This window comes from Podarcis melisellensis, assembly GCF_964234715.1.
Source record: "Podarcis melisellensis genome assembly, chromosome: 5".
Classification (NCBI taxonomy): Eukaryota; Metazoa; Chordata; class Lepidosauria; order Squamata; family Lacertidae; genus Podarcis; species Podarcis melisellensis.
Genome location: NC_138537.1, coordinates 79,323,669 through 79,349,803, shown reverse-complemented (window position 1 = coordinate 79,349,803; position 26,135 = coordinate 79,323,669). Strand labels below are relative to the sequence as shown.

Sequence of the window (26,135 nt, the reverse complement as noted above, 5' to 3'; positions counted from 1 at the left end):
ATCCTGATAGGCTTTGTGTTGTGATGTTATCAATTCACTGTTTGATCCTTGATTGAGTGGGATCAGTCATGTGACTATCTCAGGAAGCACTGGCTTTGAAGGTGTTCTTACATAGCCAAACTTGAAACGGGACTGTTGTGTTATCTTCCCATTTACTGTATTATCCTTGATTGTTTGGGATTATCCATGTGACTAATCCAAGAAGGAGAAAGAAACAGCAGGCAGGATAAAACAGTGCTGAGAAGTAGCAGCAGCAGAAAGCTATTTTTAGAAAATGTTTCACAGAAATCATGACTCCCCCCCTCCAAACTGAAATTGGAGAATATTTGGCAGTGTTTCACTCCTATGGGAGCATCCCTATATGTAGCTCCCCTCCCCTTGCAGTTTGAGGTGGTCCAGTCCTGGAAAAAGTTAAAAACCGGTTTGGTGGATTTAATTTATATTCCCCTTTTCAGATCCAACGATTCTCATCCCCCCCCCATGGTGCACAACGATGTAAACAACAATTAAAACCATAAAGAATTCTACTGAGTTTGTAAACTGGCCCCTAGTCATATATGTCAGCCTCTATTTAAGAACAATGATTTAGCTAAATATGCATAACAGCTGCCCAAGTTCTATACTAGCCTGCATATTTCCAAGTTCAACTTGATGATGGATATTTGGGGACTCTGATGGGGCTGCACTCCTCAAAATCACAGAGCTTTCTTTGCAATATTAGAAATGCGAAGCTGCAGCACTGACTCCCCTGAGGGAACAGATATTCTGAGTTTGTCTGAGTCCCGTATTAGATACAGACTGCTGTCATGGACACACCCCAAAGCAAGAGCAAATACCCTCCGAAAAGAAGTTATGCTAAATAAAAACTGGGAGCTATTTTAATGGTGTTATTTTTAATACCTGTCCATATTTATTCATGGGGCTGCTGCTTCCTAGGAAACATTGTGGCCTCGCAGGCCAACCATTTGTGGTTTAGAATTCAGAGTTTTTCATAGCTTTATGTAAGGCCATTGTTCCCCCACCACACTTACATTGCTATGCTAAAAAGTCGACAGTCCTTAGGGTTTGATGCTGTTCTAAGGATCTTCTCTTGATGCCATGTAAGGCATCGTACTTGGGTCAGCAAACCACAGTGTCTGTACCCTTTGTCAGTGGCTGATTTTATAGCAGCCTGTCAAGTTAAACTGTTCAGATTCAGCATGAATACTCTCATCTCTGAATGCACATGCAGGTAGTGCTGTCTCAGTGAGCAATCTACACAAAGCACATGTTTAAACAATCATGGCGGTGGTTCCTGCATAGAAACCCTTGTGCAAAGAAGGCACATAACACTTGGCTTCTTGGTTTCTATTTTTTTGCCTGTCCTTCTTTCAAAGAGGAAGTTCATCTAACTAAAGGAGATGCCTGCAGAAGGAGATATACAGCTGTGTCTGGCCAGTTGCGTTTTTCTACCACTTAAGTACCACATTTGGTAGAGGAAGGAAGGAAGGAAGGAAGGAAGGAAGGAAGGAAGGAAGGAAGGAAGGAAGGAAGGAAGGAAGGAAGGAAGGTTTGCCTTGTCAGTCCACATTTGGCACCACTAAGCACAGCCATATGAGTATGAGTTTCCTGTTTTTGATAGCTTAATGGTTGCCTTTCCAGGGAGGGGGGTATTTTTACCTAGATAGATCATTAACAAATGTTTAGAGAATACAGTTGTAGATATTGAGAAACATTTTGAGAAGTTACACAATTTGTTAATCATATAGGTATCTCCGTTTGTTTGTTTGTTTGTTTGTTTGTTTGTTTGTTATTAAAAAATAGAATTTAGAATTTTCATTAAGTTTTCATTAGGTTCTGAAGCACATCCTGTTAAAACCTGGGCGCTCTAAGCGCTAGCTAGTCTTTCCACAACCATGCTTACAATCTTCTTAGTAGGAGTTAGAAGCCAATTTTCCTCTCAGACCGAGCACTTACAAGCACGTTTGACAGGTCCCCTCCCTCGCCCAAGTCTTTTTGCTCACAACTCCTTGGAAAGCAAGGGCATCCCCCCTGTGTCCTTTAAGCATCTATCAATGCCCCCTCCAGTAAGGCAGATTAAGGTGGGAGGAAGTGACTAGCCCAGGAGCTTCATGGCTGAATGAGGGTTTGAATCCAGACTTCGCCTATTGCAGTCCAGCATCTATCCACTTCAGCGCACTGACTGTGCAGGTTTACCTAAGCATATCATAATTACCTATGAATGTAATTATGGATTAACTGTGGAAATTGCCCGTTGGCTTTAGGGAAGTTTTCTAAGAGTGTTGTGCTTTTTTAGGAGGCCATTTACCCAGCATGCTCCCCTCCCCTCCTGTAACAATTTCTATTAGAAATTCCTCTATAAACATCACAGAACACAGCCAGGAAGCTTCCATTCCTGGGCCATTATCATGCAATTGTTCTGACTGACACCATTCACAAACAATAATGTATAAGAGAGTGGTATGAGGAATCATTGAAAGTTATGTGATAAAGGCGCTGTTGCACACGTGGTGCTGTGGTCTAAACCACAGAGCCTAGGGCTTGCCGATCAAAAGGTTGACAGTTCGAATCTCCGTGACAGGGTGAGCTCCCATTGCTCGGTCCCTGCTCCTGCCAACCTAGCAGTTCAAAAGCACACCCAAAAGTGCAAGTAGATAAATAGGTACCACTCCAACAGCTAGATAAACGGCGTTTCCATGCACTGCTCTGATTCGCCAGAAGCGGCTTAGTCATGCTGGCCACATGACCCGGAAGCTGTATATGGACAAACGCAGGCTCCCTCGGCCTATAGAGCGAGATGAGCGCACAACCCCAGAGTCATCTGTGACTGGACCATAGCTGTCAGCTGTCCCTTATTTGGCGGGAAAGTCCCTTATCCCAGCGCTGTGTCCTGCTGCTGTCCCTTATTGATAATGTCCCTTAAATTTCCCAGGTTTCAAAGGAAACAGCTCCTCTCCCTCCCTGCCTGCCAGCCAGGGAGGAGGGAGGCTCCAACTGTGTTGCTTGGCTGCGTTACTCACCCAATAAGGAGTCTAAGAACGACTGGGGGGGTGGAGCTTGCATGCCTTGTGCTGATCAAATCGGCCGCGTTGCCTGGGGACTCGCCTTTGCTCAACGCTTCCCAGCGGAGAGGTGACAGTGGTTTTCCTTGCTGCATCCCCTTTGCCGGGTTGCTGCGCTGTGGGAACCACCGCTTGCGGCTTCATTTAGCTGCTGGTTGGGCTTTCTGCCTGTTTCTTGTCCAGCGCCAGCGAGAAATAAGCCATGTCCTCCTTGCACTGAGGCTAATGGGACTGTAGGTAACAGCTGGCGTTTCTTCAGCTGACTTCATTCTAATATTTCTTCATCTATATTTTAAAGCACTTCGCCACTCATGAATTTTAGGTAGCGTCTTATTACTCTTTAGTTCCTCTTGAAATAATAATTTACTGGGGACAAATTCCAACTAAAATACTGCTATGTTTGGGCTCATCCTGATAAAATGAAAATGAAACACTTTCGAAAGCTACAGTTAACATGATGAAAACTGATTTATTATTATTATTATTATTATTATTATTATTATTATTATTATTATTATTTGTTAAGTTAAATCACGAAAACTTGCAAACTGGCCAATATGCTTGCAGGAGAAAATTCCTCCCTAGCCCTGAATATGGCAACTGAGTGAACCATAGCAAGGTACATACACAAACTCTTCTGTTCTCTCACTGGGTGAGCCCTAACAGACTAGGTTGGTGGGAAATCCCACGAAGAAAGTAGCTTACATGATGTTGCCCTGTTAAAAATGGCAGGGGCAGGCCTGGTTCTGACCCACCCACCCCCCGTGCCTGATGGACCTGTAGGTCTGGCACAGCTGGGAAGGGGTGGCACCTGATATCCCACCCACCCATGGCTGCGCGGGAATAAGTAGAGCCCTTTGAGACCAGGCCACAGCCAGCCACAGTTGTAGAGAGGAGCATCTCCTTGGCCAAAAGGCGGCACAAATTTTTCAAATAGACAAATAAGTAAATAATATGGTTAGGGAAGACTGAGCTCTAAAGAAAGTAATTAAGTGGGCTGCTCTGAGGTCTGCATTTTTCATTCTTTTTGAGAATGGAGCCAAAGCATGGACCAGCATTGGTTAATTTGATGGATGGGTGGATAATTCCACACTCCATTTCATTTCCTTCTGGTTTGTCGAACTCACCTCCTCACCCTCCACCAACCCACCTCTGGCAGATTGGCAAGTGGGATGATTAAAGGTTTAGCTATTGTGATTTCCCAAGGAGGTGACCTCTTGAGTGGTGCAAAAAGTTCATCCTGCCTGGAATGAGTTGGAAGATGGTTAGCTGGGAAATTGCAATGACTGGGAAAGTGGCTCAGTCCCCATGGTAAAACGGATGCTGAAAACATCAGCCTACCATCAATGTACCATTGTAACATGGATTTGCCACTGGAAAATGGTGAAGAGCTTTGCTCTCACTCCCATCCAGGATGGAGGCTTTTGGACACTATACTACCCCAGACAATGCATGGCTTATGTGTTGAGTGGCTCTGGGTGTCTCCCAACATATAGAAAAAGATAATAAAACATTAAACATTTTTTAAAAAACTTTCCTTTGGTTGTCTTCTAAAAGTTGTATAGTTACTTATGTCCTTGGCTGGGGGTTGCATAGTTCCATACCCTCCAACATTTCTCTGATGAAAATAGGAACATCCTAAGGAAAAGTGGGACGTTCTGGGATCAGATCAGAAAACAAGATAGCTTCTGTAAAACCAGGCTATCCATGGAAAATAGGGACACTTGGGCAGTCTGAGGTTGCTTGGCTGAGACCATCTAATCAAGTGTGTGTGTGTGTGAGAGAGAGAGAGAGAGAGAGAGAGAGAGAGAGAGAGAGAGAGAGAGAGAGAGAGAAAGAAAGAAAGAAAGAAAGAAAGAAAGAAAGAAAGAATAAGATGAGGACCCCCCCTGCCTTTTTTTTAAAAAAAAAACCTTTCTTAGCCACCACTTCTCTAGAATATAATCTTCAGACTCCATTGCTCACTTAGCAAAGGTGACATGGAGGGTTCTTTTCGTTCCTTCAAAAATCCTTCCCTACCTTCCCTTTCCTTCTAAGTTAACTTCCCCCACAAGCAAACAAGCAAGCAAGCCAAAATAAATTAATTAATAAAGCTAGCTAGCTAGCTAGCTAGCTAGCTAGCTAGCTAGCTAAGGGAACCATTTTCCTGTGTTTCGAAAAGATTGCTTTTGGTGAAGGCATTTAGCTGAGAGAGATGTGGACTGATAGCAGAGCAAGGCCTTAAAAAAGCACTGTTGGGATAACAAAGAAAGTGCAATCAGCTTGTCAATAGAAGCTGGATTCGGATTCAGCCAGGTGACAGAAATGGATAATAGACAAGTGCTCCGCAGTTGAAATCCCATGAAATATTTGGTTTAAAGTGCCCCCTAGTGGTTCCATTAATTTCCTGTTGTCTAATTGCAACATTACTGGAATGGCAATTTTTGCGCTGCTCTCTCTTGCTCAGCACAAAATGTCAAATTTATTTCAGAAGCAAAGGATTGCAGCTGTTCTACATTATGAGCTTTTCAGGTAACTCCCTCTCCCTTTGCCCATTTTCATCAGCAGTGGCAGTGAGAGGTATACAGAAAACTGTGTTATTTAAATGCTGTCTCAGTAAAGGTTCCGTTCTATAAGTAGCTGAATTACTCAGCCATGCTTGCAAAAGGATCCTCTTCTTCTCCTTGCTTAATAAATTGTTATTTTGAGTTACCTTTTCCTCCTTCCTATGCTTTACTGTAAAATGGTTCTTGTGCCATAGGCACATTTATGTGGCTTGTTTTTAATCTGTTTTCATGGTATCTGTGTGTCTGACCATGTCAAGTCCTAGTGATAATCTCTGCTTGTCTTCTCTGGTGAATGTATTTGCTATAAGTCATTTCCTTCAAAGCAGGCCATTTTTAAAAGGGGAATCGCCTTTGGGTCAATTTTAAGCGTATAACACGATCGAGGCAGACATTTCACTTGAAGTATCCTAAGACTACAGTTGTTCATCCAGTTATTTGCTTGTTAAGTACATGATACTTAACAGAGTTATATGAAGAAGATAGGTCTCTGCCCCACGGAGTTTACACATCAAATCAGTGTCCAGTGTTTCCATTGCAGAAGAGGTGGCATCTTTTTCAAGGACCACATCCTTTAAAAAGTATTTCATTTAAGCCAGAATCCCTTCCTGCTTACTAAGACTCTTAAGTAAGTCTCGCAGAATTCTTCATGACTTACTCCCAAGCAAGTTAACATGAGACTGCAGCCTTTGATTCATTTAGACAGAGGCAGATTTAGGGGAGTGTGACTGGTTCAACCGCACTCAGCAGGGGACATTGCAAGTATGATGTAGAATGAAGTGCAGGAGGCAGAGGGGCGGCGAATTTTGGCATTGCACAGGGGCTCTGCTGAAATTTGAGACAGCAAGGTCTGCTACTGAGTTAGATCCAGTGGCGTAGCGTGGGTTGTAGCACCCGGGGCAAGGCAAGTAATTTGACCCCCTAACCCGTGGATTTGCGCCCCCTAACCCATGGATCTGCGCCCCCTAACCCTAACCCCCAGATGTTGCGCCCGGTGCGGCCGCCCCCCCCCCCCGCACCCCCACGCTACGCCACTGGTTAGATCAACAGGCCTGAAGTGCTTAAAAGCTGCCTGTATATTCCAGGGCAGCCTGCTGTCTTTTTCTAGGCAGGAACATTTGGATCCTTAAGTAAGAACATAATCACTATAGAAACTGCAGCAGAAACTGACTTATACACAGTGCCATTCTAGGAGGAAATGCTAGCTTAGGGAGATACAAAAATAAAGCTCCTATTAAAAGAGGATAATATTTGAAAGGAAACACCCGTTATTTGGGGGCTTTTGATATGTCAGTTCCTCTGTTCCTATAAAGGCAGCGTACGTACATACAATCTGCAACATCTGCATGAATCATTGTGGGCCATTATTCTGTTTCTGAAAGGGAGCTTTCTTCTCCCCACTCCTTTTTTACTACCTCAATCCACACACAAATTTTTTTTTATTCTGACTAAAATATTGATGTATTCTAGCCATTTTGAAGTTCAGTGGTGGGCAGGTCCTTGTGTCCCAGTTGGCGGTTTGAATCCCTGTGACGGGGTGAGCTCCCGTTGCTCAGTCCCTGCTCCTGCCATCGTGTTCAAAAGCACATCAAAGTGCAAGTAGATAAATAGGTACTACTCTGGCAGGAAGGTAAACGGCGTTTCCGTGTGCTGCTCTGGTTCGCCAGAAGCGGCTTAGTCATGCTGGCCACATGACCCAGAAGCTGTATGCCGGCTCCCTCGGCCAATAAAGCGAGATGAGCGCCGCAACCCCAGAGTCGGCCACGACTGGACCTAATGGTCCCTTTACCTTTACCTTTAGGCCACCTTTTGACTCCTCCATTTCGAGATAAGCCCAGCAACTGTGAAGGACAAGGAGGTCTCAAGCACCCTAAGAGATAACCAACACAGTTTAACCTAACTGTTAACATGCACGTATTAAAATGGGGCAAACCTTGGTTACAGCTGCTGGTTTGTTTGAAGAGTGCTGAACCACAAACCCAGGTTCAGACAACATGCCCTTTGCTTCTGGATGTAGGCATCCAGCTCATTCTTTTATTAATTGCCCCACACAGGTGAGCTATAGCAATGAAAACATTGTGGTGGGGCAGGAGAAGGGTGGATATACATGCCTCTGACCCATGAAGTGAATAACTGGCAGGGTAAATGTATGTACCGGTCCTAGTTCCTTGCAGAGTGATTATTTTTGTTTCAATCTCTTTGCTTTAGTTCTATTTGTCATATATTTTTGTGCTGACTTCAGATTAGTAATTTGATTGTCAGTGGACTGGGGCTTCTCACGGGCTTTTTCATTTCAAAAAGAACATTAACTTTAAACATTTTGAATAGCTTTCAAATCTCCCAGGAGCAGTATTGTTCTCGGCACAGAGGGTTCATTTACTTTGTTGTGGAGTTAAAACCTTCCTGTAACTGACAGTCCTAAGAAATTTCTGTGATCTTGCCAAGTTAGCCTGGTGGAACTACATTAAGCACTCCTGTCAATTGCCTTGTCTATAGATGTTCTCCTTTAACGGCCATTTCGCACAATATAAAATAGCAAGCTCGGGTTGGCTGAGTGTCAGGTGTTCACTTGAAAGGAAGCCAGAGCCAATTCTGACTTCTCAACAAGCATACCTATGTGGTCTGGGTGTGTGTGTGTGTGCATGTGCTTGTTGCATTCATACTTTAGATAGACTTAAAACTTAGATGTACACCTATAATAAAATCACAGGTGAGGTCTACCTTCAACCTTCTTTGCAATCTTGGGGTACAGACCTGAAACCTGGCAGTCTCAATATAATTGCTTGACGCTCAAATGACAACAAGCAATGTAAGTAGTTGATAGGCACAAACCCCACCCAGAATACAGAGCAACATTTGATTTAACTGGAGAAATGCTTTATGCATTTGAGGCAAACTGAACAGCTGTCTGCATTCAAAGGAATTAATTGTATTAAATGTTCACATGGATTACGTGTGCTTTGAATATAGGGTGCTTTTTGAAAAGGCTTATTTGGTGCTTATACATTAAGTCTGGCAACCTAGTAATTGATTAATCAAATAGATGCATTAAATGAATGGACGGCATCTGCGTAAACACATCTGTTGCTAACTATCTTAGTTCATTTATACGAGAGTGGGCAAAAGCTACCACTTACCCTTGCAAGGAGAGATTGTGCTTAAAATTTTATTTTCATTCCAACGTTACTTAGTCATTATTGAATCATAGAATGTTAAAGCTTGAAGGGACCATGAGGTTCATTCAATCCAACCCTCTGCAATGCAAGAATTTTTTTGCCAAATGTGGGGCTTGAACCCACAACCCTGAGATTAAGAGTCTCCTGCCCTACCGACTGAGCTACTGTTTTAGCTCAAGAGTTGCAGACCTTTCACCCTTGCTCAATCCTCCAGGGGCTGCATAGCAGCAGTGGGTGTGGCTACCCCAAACTTATACAGTGGATGCTCATGTTGCGAACGTGATCCGTGCGGGAGGCAGGTTTGCAACCCGTAGTGCCATGTCTGCATGGGTTGCGATTTGGTGCTTCTGCGCATGCGCGAGCACTGAAACCCGGAAGTAACCCCTTCCGGTACTTCCGGGTTTGGCACGGTGCACAACCCAAAAACGCGCAACCTGAAGCATCTGTAACCCGAGATATAACTGTACACCCACAGACACATAGCCCTACCTCATCTGATATATGTCGTTTAGCTAAAGAGAGGGCTATGCCCCACCCTGTTCATGAAATGATTGATCTGATGACTGGGAAAGGGGTGATTTGCATCAGGGTGGTTGCCTGGGCTGAGAGGTTTACAGTTCTTCACCCACCCCAGTGCATAATTTTAATAACTTTTTATCATTCCTCCAGCAATCTTTCCCTCCTCCCCTGCTAATCGAAACTTAAAATCCCCAGTTGCTTTGGCATTTCCTCTTAGGGAGCATGCAATGACCGTTTGATCATTTATGCTGACTTTTGGGACACCTTTTTCAGCTCTGCGATATCTGAAAAGGTTCAGCCATGGGTGTGATCTTCCCATACATCAGGTTCCTTTGGGAGAAACTCTATTCCACTTTCAGTAATCCACATGCAGAGACTGGCCCTGGAAGTGGAACAAGCAGGTCTCTTGTTGCTTTGCTGACATTTCTTCTTTCGCTGAAATTCTTTGTAGGGCCAGAAAGTACATGACTAGTCCAAGTGAGAACACATGCACACACACACACTCTTAAAAAATCCCTGTGTTTCACAATTTGTGTTGACATTATGGGCACACACAGTCACCACTTTGTTCAGTATCTTGCATCATCTAGGAACATTAATGTGGAGGGACTGCTTACCAGCATGAGAACAGTGGGAGGGAAAACCGTTTTTAAGAAGAGAGAGCAAAAGTTCAGGTCATCTGAAAAGGAACAAGGTAGAACTTTATAATGAGCATAGAAAAAGACATGATTAATGAAACCAAATAATCAAAGAAAAAAAGCACGTAAAAGGAAAATGAGGGGGAATGTGATAATGGAGACAGCACTGGTGTAACGGGGATGTTAGGAACCTGATGGAATAGTGAGAATCAGTGGGACAACAGCTCTTTATGAAGATTAATTCTATAGAAAGGACGGGGAATAGTGTGTTGAGACGGGTCTTGCTATAAATATCAAGTAGAGCATAAATTTTAGATACCAAAATTGGCTCTCTTTGCCAGCCATCTCTTAGCAACTTTCATGGAAGACTTAGAGGCCGCACCAGTCAGGAGTCTAGACGAGAACTTGTTTGTATCTCTCCATCACAAAACAGCAATAGGATATCAGATACCACTAAGTACAGTGATACCCAGTGATTAAATTATATAATGACACTATCCATGTTGCTAGCCAAAAGCACAACTCAAATGTCTGGTAAAGTATTTGAATAGTAAACTGTGCCATGCAGATTATTCACAATTAAAGAATCCCTGCCAGTGTGTTTGATTTGTGTGTAGACTACAAAATCCTTCGTTTCACATATATTGGTTTACCTTGTTGCAGACTTGGAGCTTATGGGGGGTGGGTTGCACATGCAAATAAGTGTCTTAAATCACCCCATCTAGCCTATTGTTTGGAAGCGGCTTACAAGACACATCAAGAATACAAAGGCATCAAGCAAACAATTAAGCAATCTGAGAGCACAAAACTTGAAACTTCCTTTTGGCTCAAGGGATTTTGGTTCCTGCGCTGGAGTAGCAAAAGCTGCCGCCTTTGCTCAAGCTACAAAACTTGAAGGAGTGCTCAAGTTATCTTGCCAGCTGGGGCCCGAATTCCTATAAGTACCTCTCCCTGGCAGTAAAAGTACATTTTTTAAAAAAATAATAATAATTTTTATTCATTTTTAAACACATAATAAAAACACACAAACAAAACAAAAAACAAATACATACAAAACATTTAAATCATAATGTTGTTTTCATAATGTTGTTTTCCTCCGACTTCCCCATACCTCCCTTTCGCTGCATCCTTGTTTTACAGTTCTTTAGCAACCCATTAGTCAGTTTATCTACTAGTTCCCTTCCATTAATTTTCCTTCAACTTATTAGTTACAGCTGTAATTCTCTAGTTCTTACCCCTTGACATCTTAACACTCCTCAATTTTACAACAATTTTTAAGATATATTTTAAATTTCTTCCAGTCCTCTTCCACTGTCTCTTTCCCCTGGTCGCGGATTCTGCCGGTCATCTCTGCCAGTCCCATGAAGTCTGTCACCTTTGTCTGCCATTCTTCCAGAGTAGGTAGTTCTTGCATCTTCCAATACTTTGCCAGAAGAATTCTTGCTGCTGTAGTAGCATACATAAAAAATGTCCTATCCTTCTTTGGCACCAATTGGCCAACCATGCCCAGGAGAAAAGCATCAGGTTTCTTAGGAAACGTCCACTTAAGGACTTTCTTAATTTCATTATAGATCATTTCCCAAAAGGCTTTAATCTTTGGGCAGGTCCACCAAAGGTGGTAAAAGGTACCTTCAGTCTCATTACATTTCCAGCATTTATTATTGGGCAAATGGTAATTTTTTGCAAGCTTGACTGGGGTCATGTACCACCTATAAATCATTTTCATTATGTTCTCTTTTAAGGCATTACATGCCGTAAACTTAACACCAGTGGTCCATAACTGTTCCCAGTCAGCAAACATAATGTCATGATCGATATCCTGTGCCCATTTAATCATAGCTGATTTCACCGTTTCATCCTGTGTATTCCATTTCAACAGCAAGTTATACATTCTAGACAAATTCTTAGTATTGGGTTCTAACAATTCTGTTTCTAACTTTGACCTCTCCTTCTGAAATCCTATTTTCCTGTCCTGCTTAAATGTCTCATTTATCTGATGGTAATGTAACCAATCTCGAACTTTGAACTTTAATTTCTCATAACTCTGAAGTTTAAGCTTCTCGCCATCTTGTTCTAGGATTTCACAGTATTTTGGCCATTTAGATTCCATATTAAGTTTTTTCACCGCCTTAGCTTCCATTGGTGACAACCACCTGGGAGTTTTACTTTCCAACAAGTCTTTATATCGGATCCAAACATTGTATAATGCTTTCCTGACAATATGGTTTTTGAAACTTTTATACACCTTTACCTTGTCGTACCATAAATATGCATGCCAACCGAAGTTATTATCATACCCTTCCAAGTCCAAAATGTCTGTGTCTTCAAGAAGTAGCCAGTGTTTCAACCAGCAAAAAGCTGCTGATTCCTAATAGAGTCTCAAGTCCGGCAGGGCAAAGCCCCCTCTATCTTTTGCATCAGTTAAAATCTTAAATTTTATTCTGGGCTTTTTGCCCTGCCTGGCAGTAAAAGTACATTAAATTAAATAGCCATCAATTTGCCGCTGCCCTTACATGACACTCCAAAATCAGCTGTCTAAGTTAGCTGCCTCAATCTGCCTAACGGTAGGGTTGGCCCCAACTGGGGAAGCATCCCTGTTTGTGGAGAGAGACAGTATTTATCAATGTAATATTTCAAGAGAATACCCATGAAATGTACTTTCCCAGACTGTGTTCAGATCTTGCTAGGGGTTTTTAAGCAGAAGTTGGCAGGCCATCTGTCAGGGATGCTTTAGGTGAGATTCCTGCCTTGCAGGGGGTTGGACTAGATGACCCCGATGTGCCCCTTCCAACTCTGCAATTCTGTGATTCTATGTGCCCATGTGAAGATGGTAATGCTGAAACAATGGTTTCAGTATTGCTATTTGTACAGAAATGTGCATAAAGAGCTCATCAAGCCCTTTTTATCATCTCATCCAGGGCATCCCACTGATTATTATGTGACTGTTCTCCTTGCAGATTAAGATAGGCTGGTGATAGCCAAGACTGGCAAACATATGTTAGCTGCTATTAAAATAAGGACCACAGTGCTTCTTTCTGAGTTTTAAAGCGTACATAATTTTTGATTTACTTTTGCAATTTGATCTGCTTAGCTGTAGCTATATGGGTTTGTGTTTTGCACACAAATTGCAATGGCTGGTGGCTAGGGCCAGGTGGTAAGATCCACAGGGGCAGAAGATCCCAATATAGGATCTTTATTCCCCTTTGTTCTCCTCCTTGTTCCCTGATGGTGATGGGGGCATTTTGTTGTTTGCCTCAGGTGCCAAAATATCTTGAGCCAGCCCTGTTGGTGGTTGATGTAAATAAACGTGCAATCCTCGAAAAATGCAGCTACCTATGGAAGTCTACCACGCCTCAAATGGCCAGCCCTCTTGCCCAAATGCTCATAGACACTGCTCAAATGTTTGTGTCCAAAGAATGAGGCAGAAATAGCTCAGTTCAGTGTTAAGCAAGGTGTGAAATCCTGTGGACATTGATTTGGGGAAGTATCTCCTGTAACTAGGGAATTTTTTGGACATAAGTTCCCAGAAAAGAGGGACGCGGGTGGCGCTGAGGGTAAATCCTCAGCACCTACGACTTGCCGATCGTATGGTCAGCAGTTGGAATCCCCGCGGCGGGGTGAGCTCCCGTCTTTCAGTCCCAGCTCCTGCCCACCTAGCAGTTCGAAAGCACCCTTAAAGTGCAAGTAGATAAATAGGTACCACTTTATAGCGGGAAGGTAAACGGCGTTCCGTGTGCTGCACTGCTGCAGGCTCGCCAGAGCAGCGATGTCACACTGGCCATGTGACCCGGAAGTGTCTGCGGACAGCGCCAGCCCCTGGCCTCTAGAGTGAGATGAGCGCACAACCCTAGAGTCTGTCAAGCCTGGCCCGTATGGGCAGGGGTACCTTTACCTTTACCTTTCCCAGAAAAGAAGACTCATTAATCCTTAGTAAATAGTTTCCTGGTTCATGCCGTTCAGCATTTAACTAAAACAAATGTTTAAGTAAGCCACGTTATGTAATGTCTCTTCCTTGGCTCAGTTCAAAGCCTAAAGCAGCCTTTTTCACTCTTGGGTCCTCAGATGTTGCTAGACTACAACTCTCATCATCCCTAGCCAGCAAGTGATCAGGGATAATGAGAGTTGTAGTCCAACAATATTTGGGGACCCAAGGCTGGCCTACGGTAATGAATAAATCAGATTAGATTTATAATGAGCAAGTTACCCTTGCCTTAACTGTGTTTATGTGCTCCAAAGAATGCATGAGGGTGCAAAGTTCGTATGGGGTGCATGTGCAGTTGTCCCCTCCACAATATCTCCATGCACACGGACACACCAATGCCCCTTTCACTCTCTGCCCACTACACAAATGTGTGAAGGGAAATCCTAAGGACGACCAGCTGATTTTGGTGGAATTCACCTTGAGGCCTTGGGAAAATGAATGAAACATTGCAGGGAGTTGGACTAGATGACCCCTGTGGTCCCTTCCAACTGCACAATTCTGTTCCTTAAAAAAGAAAAGTATGCTGGTGCCCGGAGTCCCTTTTGTAATAAGCCCTTCTGCTTAACTTGTAGCTTCTAAATTAAAAATCAGATTAATTCTGGCCCCAAACATTTGATTTTGATTTCCATGTATTGTGAGTGGGGGTTAAACTATTGTGGTCAGTTTACTAGCACACTGAGCTTCAGTCTCTCTTGGGATAAAAGAACAGGGCACACATCACAAGAAGACCTTCAGGCGTGCAGGAGGGGTGGTGACACTTTTTGCCTTGAGGATTGAATTCACTTAGGGTCACAAACCAGTGAACCACCACACATACTAACATACACAGGCACAGAGCCTCCCCCCCCAGCTGATCCATGAAGATCAACTGAAGAGGGAAGTTATATACCCTTCCCCACTCATCAGATAATCTATTCTGATGGAGAAGGAACAATTCACATCCTCAAAGACATGAACAGCTTTGCATTTCTCTTCCCTCTGCAGTGCTGTGTCTGCTTTAAGGCTGTGATTGGTTAAACACCTCACTGGCCCGTTTCACACATAATGCTAAGCCATAGTTAGCATGTCTGCTTTAGACGCATTTTCAGAGCAACTCTTGTCTGTCCCAATGGCATTAGTCTGCCACCCAGATTGTGTAACTCTGGATTTATTGACTGTCTCTGTGATGGGTTCTGCTTCCGTGCCAATAAAAACATGCCTACATTGCACTGCATTGAGAAATCTTCAGGTAAATTCATATTTCCCACACTTGTTTCCTCGTGCTTTGGGGTCTGTGGCTGTCGGGAGATTTTTGCAATTTCTAAACATGCAATGATTTTGAAAGACCAAACTGTTCTTAAACAAACAGCTGTAATTTACCAAAAGGACCTCCTTTGAGCAATCGGTTTGCTCAGCCCTCACATTGCTCAATCAGCAGGTTATTTTAAATATAAAATGACCGCTGTGTGATGGAAACATTATTCTCAGTGAACCTCCATCCAGAGCATCAGATATCTCAGAGTAAGTTGGGAATTGTAATCTTATGGTATTTTCTTTTTTTCTGCTGTTTTGATCAGGAATTGTATTGTTCTAATAAGCATCCTAGCTGAAATTTGCTTTCAGTATGGAATTGCTATGAATGGGGGAGAGTGCATGATTTATGTAGTACAGTGGTACCTCGGGTTAAGAACTTAATTCGTTCTGGAGGTCTGTTCTTAACCTGAAACTGTTCTTAACCTGAAGCACCAATTTAGCTAATGGGGCCTCCTGCTGCTGCACAATTTCTTTTCTCATCCTGAAGCAAAGTTCTTAACCCGAGGTACTATTTCTGGGTTAACGGAGTCTGTAACCTGAAGCCTATGTAACCCGAGGTACCACTGTATCTATTTAATTTAGTGCCCTGTGAAACAGCACCTATTATTTTTAGTTTGACTGGTCCTACATACACAAATAAGTTGAAGACGCCTTGGAAACCATGGTTTGGGTACGTACTATGCATTCAAACCAGGCTGTGCAACTATGGTTTGAAGACAGGTTGCAAACCATGATATGTTCAAGTGTTACAGATTCAGTGAGCAAACCCTGGTTATGTAACTTTTCTTACCTCTCCAATTCTCCTTCTAAGGAGCCAAGCTGGTCTTCCTGATGCTTCCTTATACACAACCTTTAGAGAGTGGGAGAGGCTCAGCCTGATAAGTTAAACCCCCATTTTCATAATGTATTTGGTTAAACCAAGTTTAAGGCAGCAAACAATGATTATTGCTAACCTTGGTTAAGTATTATGTCTGCACTGTCATTGTTTCTGCCATGTTGGACAGATTAATATAAATAATCACAATGTGAATAGTTTTCCAGGTTTGGCTTGTACATTTTGAATTAGAAATTTGCATGCTTTGCAGAGTCATCCTTTTTGTACACTGCCTGGAGGTAAGTCCACTGTGTTCAGTGGGGTTTCCTCCAAGTAAGTGTGCAGAGGATTGCATTTTTCATTTTGTTGACATCTCTTGATTGTTTTGATGTTGGGCAGTCTTCCAATATTTAACCTTACAAGCTGTCAGCTGTCAAATATTAATTACCCTTGGATGTGATCTATTGAATGCAGTAAGATACTATTTAATGCTGTTGAATGTTCTTAAAAATAGTGCCTGCTACAAGGGGAACATTGGCAAATACTATACACCAGTGGTATGTTCTACAGCAACAAGGTAGTACTGTAGTGAACAAACATGAAAGACCTGGGTTCAAATCTCCACTCACTCATGAAATGCATGATATTAAGTCCAGTTGCTAATTCTCAGGCCAATTTACACATCTCTGGATTGTTGTGAAGATAAAATGGCATAAAACAAATCCAAGGCACATCATTCTGATGGAAGGTCTGGATTGCAAAAGTGGTAAAGATGGATTTGATACACTTGTGGTGGTGGTGTTTTTAAATCGCAATCATTATTTTATTATTACCACCTGCAGCAGCAACATCCCATACTTTTAAAAAGAGCACACAGAGAGAGATATAAAAATTTGACAAAACAGCAATGTTTTGAACACTGAGATACTAAAAAGCAGAAAAGGCCTTGGAGCACATAGAGCACAACCACACAAAATTAAAGCACTATTTAATCCCATTGGTTTCAAAGGGAGGGTAAGTTTGTGCTTCACTTGCTTCTGTTGTGATCCGTGAGGATTTAATAGTGCTTAGCTTTGGATTGATTGTGCTTAAATTATGTGAACACTAAAAGTTAGACTCTAAAGTTGACTATTAGCCCTAGTCAGCACAGCTAAGCATCCAGGCCTGGCTAAAAGCATTTGTACTCATCTCTATTAATCACTGTTATGTTATTTATACACTGCCTGTGTAACTGGGTTGCCCCAGCCACTCTGGGCAGCTCGCAACAAAATATTAAAAGCCCAATAATATATCAACCATTAAAAAATCCCCTTCAGGTGTCTTCTAAAAGTCAAATAGTTGTTTATCTGATGGGAAGGGCGTTCCACAGGGCGGGCACCACTACCGAGAAGCCCCTCTGCCTGGTTCCCTGTAACCTCACTTCTTGCAGTAAGGGAATCGCCAGAAGGGCCTCAGAAGTGGACCTCAGTGTCCAGGCTGGACGTTGGAGGTGGAGATGTTCCTTCAGGTCTACACTTTAGTGAAGCAGCAAGTGTTTTGCAACAGGTTTGGAGAATGGATGGACGTTTAGAAACCCTTTAAAACAAAACAAAAAATACTATTTGTGGAGCACCATAATACTCTCTAGCTGTAGCTGCAGACCAAACACAGGACAATAATCAAATGGAAACTTGGTAGGCTGCTACTGCCACCTTACGTCATCAGGGACACCAGCTCACACTCTCACTGTCTGTCTTTCTCTCTCTCTCTCTCTTTATATATTTCAGACAGTCTGAAAGATGCGTCTGTTTCTAGCATTCAGTGTTCTTCTTCTGGGAACATCTTTGACCAGCTCACATCCAACCCCAGACGAAGATTTGAACAAAAGTACGTTCGTATAATAAGCACGTGTATAGTTGCTAGGTAGATAGAAGAAACTAGATTTATTGAAAATAAGTTTAATTATGAAAAAAAGTGTATTGGCAATAAGTAATATGAATTTGAAATATGGAACAGACGGGAAGTTGGGTCTTTAGTGTTAAGACCAATAGATGTTTTATTCTTTGCCAAGAAAATTATGTGTCTATGGTTATTTTTGTAATTTGTGTGTAATTTGGTATTTGTGTTTTTTTGTGTGTGTTTTTTCTTTGTTGTATAAATAAATAAATTTTTTTTATTAAAAAAATAATAATAATAAGCACGTGGATCAGACATAGCTCAGGGGTACAACACAGGCTTTCGATGCAACAACTTTGGTTCTTGACATCTCCAATCAAAAAGGGATGTTAGGAAGTAGAGATGGCAAAGACCTCTGCCTGAGATCTAGTTCTCAAAAGCTGCTGGTGGCGTGGTTAACCTGTGTTTGGACTGTACCATCTCAGAAGCAGTAGAATGGGACTCAGGTGTTGATCTACTATTAAAAAAATGAACAAATCACAGCACACAGAAGCCAACAAATCAAGGCTGGGCCTTGCCTTATAGCTTTCTGTGTGCAAGGAATGTTTCTTTTTGGATAAGCACTCAGATGTGTGGGATCTTACCTAAAGTGGGACAATCCAGAAATAAGGTTACCTAGCACTTACTGTTCATAAGAGTTAGACCAGAGCCACTGTCAGTTAACATAGCTAATACACAAAATGGGGCAATTGTCTGGTTTTGCGTAAGCCAGATTCATATATTCTTTAGACATATGTTGAACTTAGGGGATCCAATTGAAGAATGAAACGTGTATATTCAGAGTTTTAAAAGTAAATGCCATACCCAAAGAGAATAGGTATAATGCATGCATAATAGCTAATGGGATTTCTTCAGATGGATAGAAATCCTTTGAAAGAAAAGATATCAAGCCCAAGGAATAATAATAATAAATAATAATAAATTTTATTTTTTATCCCGCCCTCCCCAGCCGAAGCCGGGCTCAGGGCGGCTAACAACATTAAAACAGTACAAAGGTACAGCACAAACAACACTCTAAAATCATTCATTATAAAATTGATTCAGAAATATTAAATTTGTCTTGGAGAGTTAAGTCCCAGTGAAAGTGATACTGTTTTTCCTTTCAGGAGTACACGTTTTGGAAGAAACTGTGAACCATTTGAAAATAAAATTGGATGCACTAGACAATGCTTTCTATACAGTCCATAAAGGTAAGACAGCTGGAAGTATGTTATTTCCCTCAAACCATTCCCAGAATCCTAGATTCTTTTCAATGTGGATTTCCATTAAGTGGTCCACTTTAGAATTACACTCAGTATGTTATGTTTGCTTCCAGCTTTTTAAGATTTTTTTTTTTTAAGTATTTCGGATTTGGGAGTTATCACAATATTGAAATGTTGATAAAAATAATTCCTGGTCTTGGCTAGTGGTTTTCACACTTTGATGAGGAAACAAGTGTCCCAAGGTACAATGTCTATGCTGCGGAAACATTGTGTCTAGACGTCCCTATTTTCCAGGACAGTCCCAGATTTACAGAAGCCATTCAGCTTTCTGATTAGATTCCAGAATGTTCCGCTTTTCCTTAGAATGTCCCTATTTCATTGGAGAAATGTTGGGAGGTATGTGTGTCTTGCCAGAGATTCTGGGTTATGCTCTCGGGTTTGAATGGGTCAGAGACTGTCAACATAGTGCCCTCCAGGTGTTCATAGACTAGGGCTCCCATCAGCCCCAGCCAGCGGTCAGGAATTATGGGAGAAATTTAATAACTAAAAATAAACAGCATCTGAAGGAGACACCAATGGCAATCCCTAGACTGTGGCTCAATGTATAGCTCTTCACAAAGTGAGAATGTCCTCCCCCAGGCACCTAAAGCTCTCCTGCAGCTACAGATTGAGTGCTTAACCAATGCTTCCTCAGCAATCTTGCCTGCCATTACTGAGTTCCTGTTCATTTCCAACGTAACACAGGATTCCGTGTTTACAAATTGCTGAAAATAGACTCATAGCATATTAGAACATTGCTAGTTTTAATTTTTGAGTTTGACCAAACTGTGGGAGGCAGTGGAAGACAGGAGTGCCTGGCGTGCTCTGGTCCATGGGGTCACGAAGAGTCAGACATGACTAAACGACTAAACAACAACAGTTTTAATTTTTAACCTCCTACTCTTTAAATAAGGTGCATTGCCCTTTGCTTCTCCATTGCCGTCCTCCACATCTGATCTCAGATTGTAAGCTCCTTGGGTCTTTCACTTAAGTTGCTCCATAGTGCATCGTGAATATCGGGGTCTATTGGGGTCTATATCAACCAACTTGTAGCAGGAGAGCATTTGAAATTATTGGAATGATTGTCTCCTGTATTTCCAGCTCGCAGTTTTGGAACTGGCAGTGAAAGGTTATACACCACAAATCTTGGTGAAGGGGACTTCGAAACACTCAGGACCACCTGTCTCGCCGCTGGCGGTCATGTTCCTTCTCCAAAGACGGAGGCTGACACCAACGCTTTGCGGAGTGTGTTGAAGAGGCATGAGAAATCGGCCTATATTACGGGCCACAATTTTGACGCATACACAAACTGGGCATATAGGGAACCAAGCAACTCTGATGGATCTAAGAACTGTACAAAAGCTGACGAAGATGGAAAGTGGTACACTATACCATGTGAAGAGAACCTCCTCACTGTTTGTGAATTTTCCTTTATCCCCTAAATTCAGAATCAGTCTGGTGTTAATTGGAAAGAGTGGTGGACAAGGAGGACCTAGGTTCAAAGTCTCACCCTCTGGGTGACTCTCAGCCTAACCTACCTTGCTGTGTTGTGAGAATAACATTGGGAAGCCCCCATGTATACTTCCTTGAGCTTCTTGGAGGAAGGATGGGAAGTAAATGATTGTGATAAATAAATAAAAGGCACTGCTTGAGCTTCTCTGGTACGCTTGATATGTGTTTTGTCGGTCATGTATGAAGCTTATGCCTAGGAAAGATAAACCTACTCCTTATTACCCACCCCAGTTTCTGTTAAGCCAGGCCAGCAAGGTGAACCTACCTACCTAAGTCACACATTCTGAAACAATACATGAACTAAAATGCAAACATCTTTTGAAACTCACACATTCTCTTCCCGGTCAAAACCAGACTTCCTTAGCGTATATACTTAACAGCACTCATGTTGCATCAGTTAGTCGTTTTTCCCAGAGTCATCATGCTTCAAAGTGTCATCAACCACCCATTTGTTCATTTTATATTTACCAACCACTCCTCCAAGAAAACACAATCAAAGCAGGTACAATTAAAATATATAAAGGCAACCAACTCATACTAATCAGTAGGCACATTTGCAGCTTATCTGGAACATTGTCTCCAAAGGCTGTGTGTGTTGTATACAATAATTTCTTAAAGAGTGTCAAGCATGCCATTCAGGGGTGCCAACTTGGATAAAATAGGGGGGCAGGTAAGGCCCGCCCCACATAACTGATTACATGACACAGCACACACATTCCATTTGAATAGCAATGCATATCAACTTTCTTGGGGGGGGGTCTGGCCCACTCAAATATTTTATGGGGGAGTGAAGGGACCTCAGCCCCTAGGAGTTGGCTCCTATGATGCCATTTTTGAACTGCATATCAGCTTTGGAAAACATTTGCTTCAGCTTCTTACTTACCAATTACAGCCGTACCTTGGTTGCAAAACGCCTTGGAACTCGTACGTTTCGAATCCTGAACAATCGAAAACCGGAAGCGAGTGTTTTCGAAAGCCGAACATCCGGCGCAGCTTCTGATTGGCTGCAGGTTGTTCCTGCAGCCAATCAGAAGCCGTGTCGTGGTTTCGAACAGTTCTGGAAGTCGAACGGACTTCCTGAACGCATTCTGTTCGAGAACCAAGGTACGAATATATATTTCTTTCAGCACAAAGACTTCCAACAAACCAAAAGAAAACCCCAAAGCACTGCTCTCCTTTCAGTTTTGTGACATGTTTAAAGGAGATATAAGCAATACGCTGTTTGCTGTTTTATTACCCTTATTTGAAGTGGTATCTCCCATGGAGAAAACCTTACGGCGTGTGAAAAATCACATACAACCATTTTGTGAATCAGAGTACAACATATCAAGAAACACATCCTATTTCCAATTAAGATCTTTGAATAAGAGATAGTGACAGAATCCAGTAAAATGAAAAGGAAAAAAAAGTCATCCCCAGGGAATGTGTAAGTTTGTTTTCTTACATTCTCCCATATACATTATTAAAGTTTTCAATCCATTCCCTCTGTGACTGCCAGGAGGCTCTTTGTTTGCTTGTCAGCTCAAGTATTGAATGAGTCTTGATTTATTCATAGCAAAAATAAAGATTTACAAAACACTCCGTTTTACTGTCAAATTGCAATGTTCAGCAAATAGCTGGCAAACACAGCTCAAGACTCCATGGGACAATGAAAAATATTTTAAAGACCATCATTTCTTTGGGGTAATGATTTGAAGGAGCAGAAGTGAAGGGATTTAGGAATGTGATTTAGCATTTGTTAGGGTTTCAACCAGGGCTTTGTTTTTCTCCAGCTGGCACTTCCCAGGTGGGCACCGTTGCCATTCTAAGAGAATGAGGGAGGTGTTCGTGGTGAGCTCCGTGAAAAATAGCACTGGTTTCAACCAAAACAAAAATCAGATCTGGGGTGGATTGAAGTGTCTTGTGGTTCATTCTGGCATTGGGAAGAGGTTTCTGAGAATGCATGTGGCTAGCCCCACTTGCTAAATGCTGCTGCATGTACCAGTCACACCTCCGGATGATGTGCAAGCAGCATCAGGTTGACGGGGACCTGTGCATGTACAGCCCCTTCCTTCCATGGCGATTGGAAGACTGGTCAATAATAATAATAATAATAATAATAAATTAAAAATTATTTATTTATGCCCCACCCATCTTGACATCCTACAGAGAGAGCTGTACATGCACACACTATTACAGTGGTACCTTGGGTTACAGACACTTCAGGTTACAGACGCTTCAGGTTACAGACTTCGCTAACCCTGAAATAGTACCTTGGGTTAAGAACTTTGCTTCAGGTTAAGAACAGAAATTGTGTGGCAGTGGCACAGCGGCAGTGGGAGACCCCATTACCTAAAGTGGTACCTCAGGTTAAGAACAGTTTCAGGTTAAGAACGGAGCTCCAGAAGGAATTAACTTCTTAACCCGAGGTACCACTGTAATTTGCTATTTGCTTACTTACTGGATTTCTTACCCATCCTTATCATCATAGCATTTTCTCCCCCCCCTTTTTTTGTTTTTGTTTTGTTTTTTTAGGCGTCTGGGCCCCCACAATGTTCAGAGGGCATTCAGTTCTGCCCCGGCTCCTCGCAATGTTGCATGCGCAACGTCGGAACATCATTTGACGTTGCACATGGGATATCAGAATGTTGAGCTGGGCACCTTCAATCACCCTAAGCAGCTGTTACCTCTGCTTACTGTAATGACCTCAGGGTGGGTTACAACAATCAAATATACAATTATAAAACAAATGAAAATGTCACAACCATAAAACCAGAAAAGTGTAAAAAAATAAAATAAAAACAGTGGAAAATAGCTGCAACGCAGAAAGGCTAGTTGGAAGAGGAAAATCTTCATTAAGTATATATCCATGTAGGAGGGTCCCCTTCAGTGTTACAGAAAGTGTTCATTGGCAGAGGGAGGGAGGGCTACCTGAGCGCCACCCGCATTACCTAATTGTACACATCTACAGGGGACGCGGGTGGCACTGTGGCCTAAACCACAGAGCCCACGGCTTGGTGATCAGAAGGTCAGCGGTTCGAAACCCCATGACGGGGTGAGCTCCCATTGCTCGGCCCATCTCCTGCCAACCTAGCAGTTCAAAAGCACACCAAAAAGTGCAAGTAGATAAATAGGTACTCCTCCGGCAGGAAGGTAAACGGCGTTTCTGTGTGCTGCTCTGGTTCGCCAGAAGCGGCTTAGTCATGCTGGCCACATGACCCAGAAGCTGTACGCTGGCTCCCTCAGCCAATAAAGCGAGATGAGCGCTGCAACCCCAGAGTTGCCCACAACTGGACCTAATGGTCAGGGATCCCTTTACCTTTACACATCTACAGACACACACTGCTCTGTTCCTGCTGCTGGGTGGCCTGACTTACCCTTATACCACTCATGTTATGAAGGTGCTGTCAATTGAACCTGAGGTCAAAGAAACAGAATAGACCCTCCTTTCTCTCACACACACTTTTTGCATTTGAGAAGCTCCCCCATAATGGTACAATGGGATCTCCAGTTTGGTTGGGGTTTTCTGATTTAATTTGCATGCAGGTAAATTGAGCCGTGCTTTTCTCCTAACACTAAATCTCACAAAGGTATTAATTTCCTCAGAGAAGAATTGCTGTGTTCTCTCAGGAACATTGTGTCACTGCCAGCTGGAGAGAGGCAGACTGTGCCTCCACCAATAGCAAAGGTTGGTATGTGCAAGAAAAAAATATATGTTCCCCCTACGAAGGCCTGTGTTAGGATTTATTTTTAATTTGTCATTTCTCCTGCCTACGCATTGAGACAATCATAACATGCTTTATATAAGACATTGCATGTGTTTAAGGCACTTTGGGCAGATCCTATGTTAGCTGAGGGCAGGGTGAGATGAATGAAGATTGTCAGGACGGCAAAGGCAATCTGCTGCATGGCAGGGATCCCAGTGGGGTTTTTTAAATACAAGGAGGCTTCCTTGGCTGGTCTCCCTACAGTTCCTCCTTTAGGTAGACCCAGGTGATAACCGGGGCCAGACTATTACTATGAAGAGTGCAGAAACTGCCTTAGGGAGCAGATATTGCCAGCGGGGTGTGGGCAATGACCTGCAGCCTCCCAGTCATGCCCCCCTATTATATAGGGCAGAGTTCTGTGTCCAACGTTGCCAGTCCTCCACCCACTAAACTAGACTGCTGCCCTCAAGTGCCCTGAAGAATTCCCCCATTGCCAGCGTTGGAAGAAGAAAAAAACCCAACTGACATTCCAGTTGGTTTCTGGGAGAGGCTATTTTGTTATTTGCCTCGGGTAGCACAACATGTTCGGCTGGCCCTGCTGAAGGCACATTGGCTGGATCCACCTGACATCCTGTCACAGGTTCAAGACACATTATGCGTTCACAAGCTTTTGGCTTGGAATCAACTTGATCCCCTCCCCCTCTTTCCTTTTTCTTTCTCCTTCTGTGATGGAACTCCTATTTGGGGACTTCCCTGGCTTTTTTCTGGCCCATGTAGGACCAGTCTGGATAGTTGGCCTTGGTGAAGATTTGACGTTTTCATCCCCCAAAAGTTTTTGATTTGAGTTTCTACTGAAATGAGGCTGCATTTTAATGTTGTATTTTAATATTGTTTTTAAATTGTATTTTAATCAATTGTTTTCATACCTGGTGTTAGCTGCCCTGAGCCCGGTCTTGGCTGGGGAGGGTGGAGTATAATAATAATAATAATAATAATAATAATAATAATAATAATAATAATAATAATAATAATAATATAATGTACAAGTGGGAAATGTTATTGAGTCACAATTTGTACCAGAAGTGCAAGGTAAGAAAGGAGGGAGGGACGAAGAAATGTTAGCTGCATCCTCCCCCACTCATTTGTGCTTGCCTGAAAGTACCCACCATAACAGTCCAGGGAACTATGGGAAATTTAAAATGGTGGCTCACATGCCTGGCATCCCAACAAGCCATACTCTCAGTGACAGTGAGTTCTGCTTTTGTATGGAGGTCTTAGGAGCTGCCTGTGGATGCCGACAACTGGCGCCAGTGCTAACAGGGCCCTTCCTCATACTAGACCGGACTTCCCCCACCCGGCAAAGCTATTAATATCAGTGGGGGAAGAGGAGATTGAAAATTTCTAGACAAATAACAAGGATAATCCTTACTGCACAGCAGTTGTTTTGAACTGGTAAAGCCCATTAAACTCTGTTGACACAGTGTTGGGGAAAGACTCAAGTAAACAAGGAAGGCATGAAACCCTGTAGTTATAAAATACTTATCTCCTTATTTCCTTACTTCCATTGCCTGCCCCCCAGCTCAGATGCACACACCAGTTGCCATTCTTCATCATATTATATCTATAATAGCTGTCTAATTCTGCAACTGGATCAGGAGGGGCGGAATGCTTGTGCCTCTGTAACAACGCCCTCTCTGGCTCTGCCCACGCGGATTTATTTGCACAAACGATTCC

General features: G+C 42.6%; 1 protein-coding gene and 3 long non-coding RNA genes across 4 annotated transcripts in view; 1 reads left to right on the top strand and 3 right to left on the bottom strand.

The window, feature by feature from the left end:
* Positions 1-26,135, bottom strand: part of LOC309371323 — a 93,546-nt gene that overhangs the window by 35,211 nt on the left and 32,200 nt on the right. The window lies entirely within an intron of this gene.
* LOC309370178 (phospholipase A2 inhibitor alpha-like protein) lies at positions 15,276-20,860 on the top strand. The gene is made up of 4 exons (XM_081911641.1): positions 15,276-15,420; positions 17,794-17,893; positions 19,069-19,152; positions 20,305-20,860. Exons 2-4 carry the CDS (start codon positions 17,806-17,808, stop codon positions 20,643-20,645), a joined length of 513 nt encoding a protein of 170 aa, XP_081767767.1. The 5' UTR covers positions 15,276-15,420; positions 17,794-17,805; the 3' UTR covers positions 20,646-20,860.
* LOC309370179 lies at positions 17,766-18,861 on the bottom strand. The gene is made up of 2 exons (XR_014168465.1): positions 18,219-18,861; positions 17,766-17,925 (listed from the first exon to the last, which is right to left on the bottom strand). It is a non-coding gene; the product is annotated as an uncharacterized lncRNA (long non-coding RNA).
* LOC309370180 lies at positions 20,665-22,275 on the bottom strand. Its single transcript, XR_014168466.1, has 2 exons — positions 21,595-22,275; positions 20,665-21,564 (listed from the first exon to the last, which is right to left on the bottom strand). It is a non-coding gene; the product is annotated as an uncharacterized lncRNA (long non-coding RNA).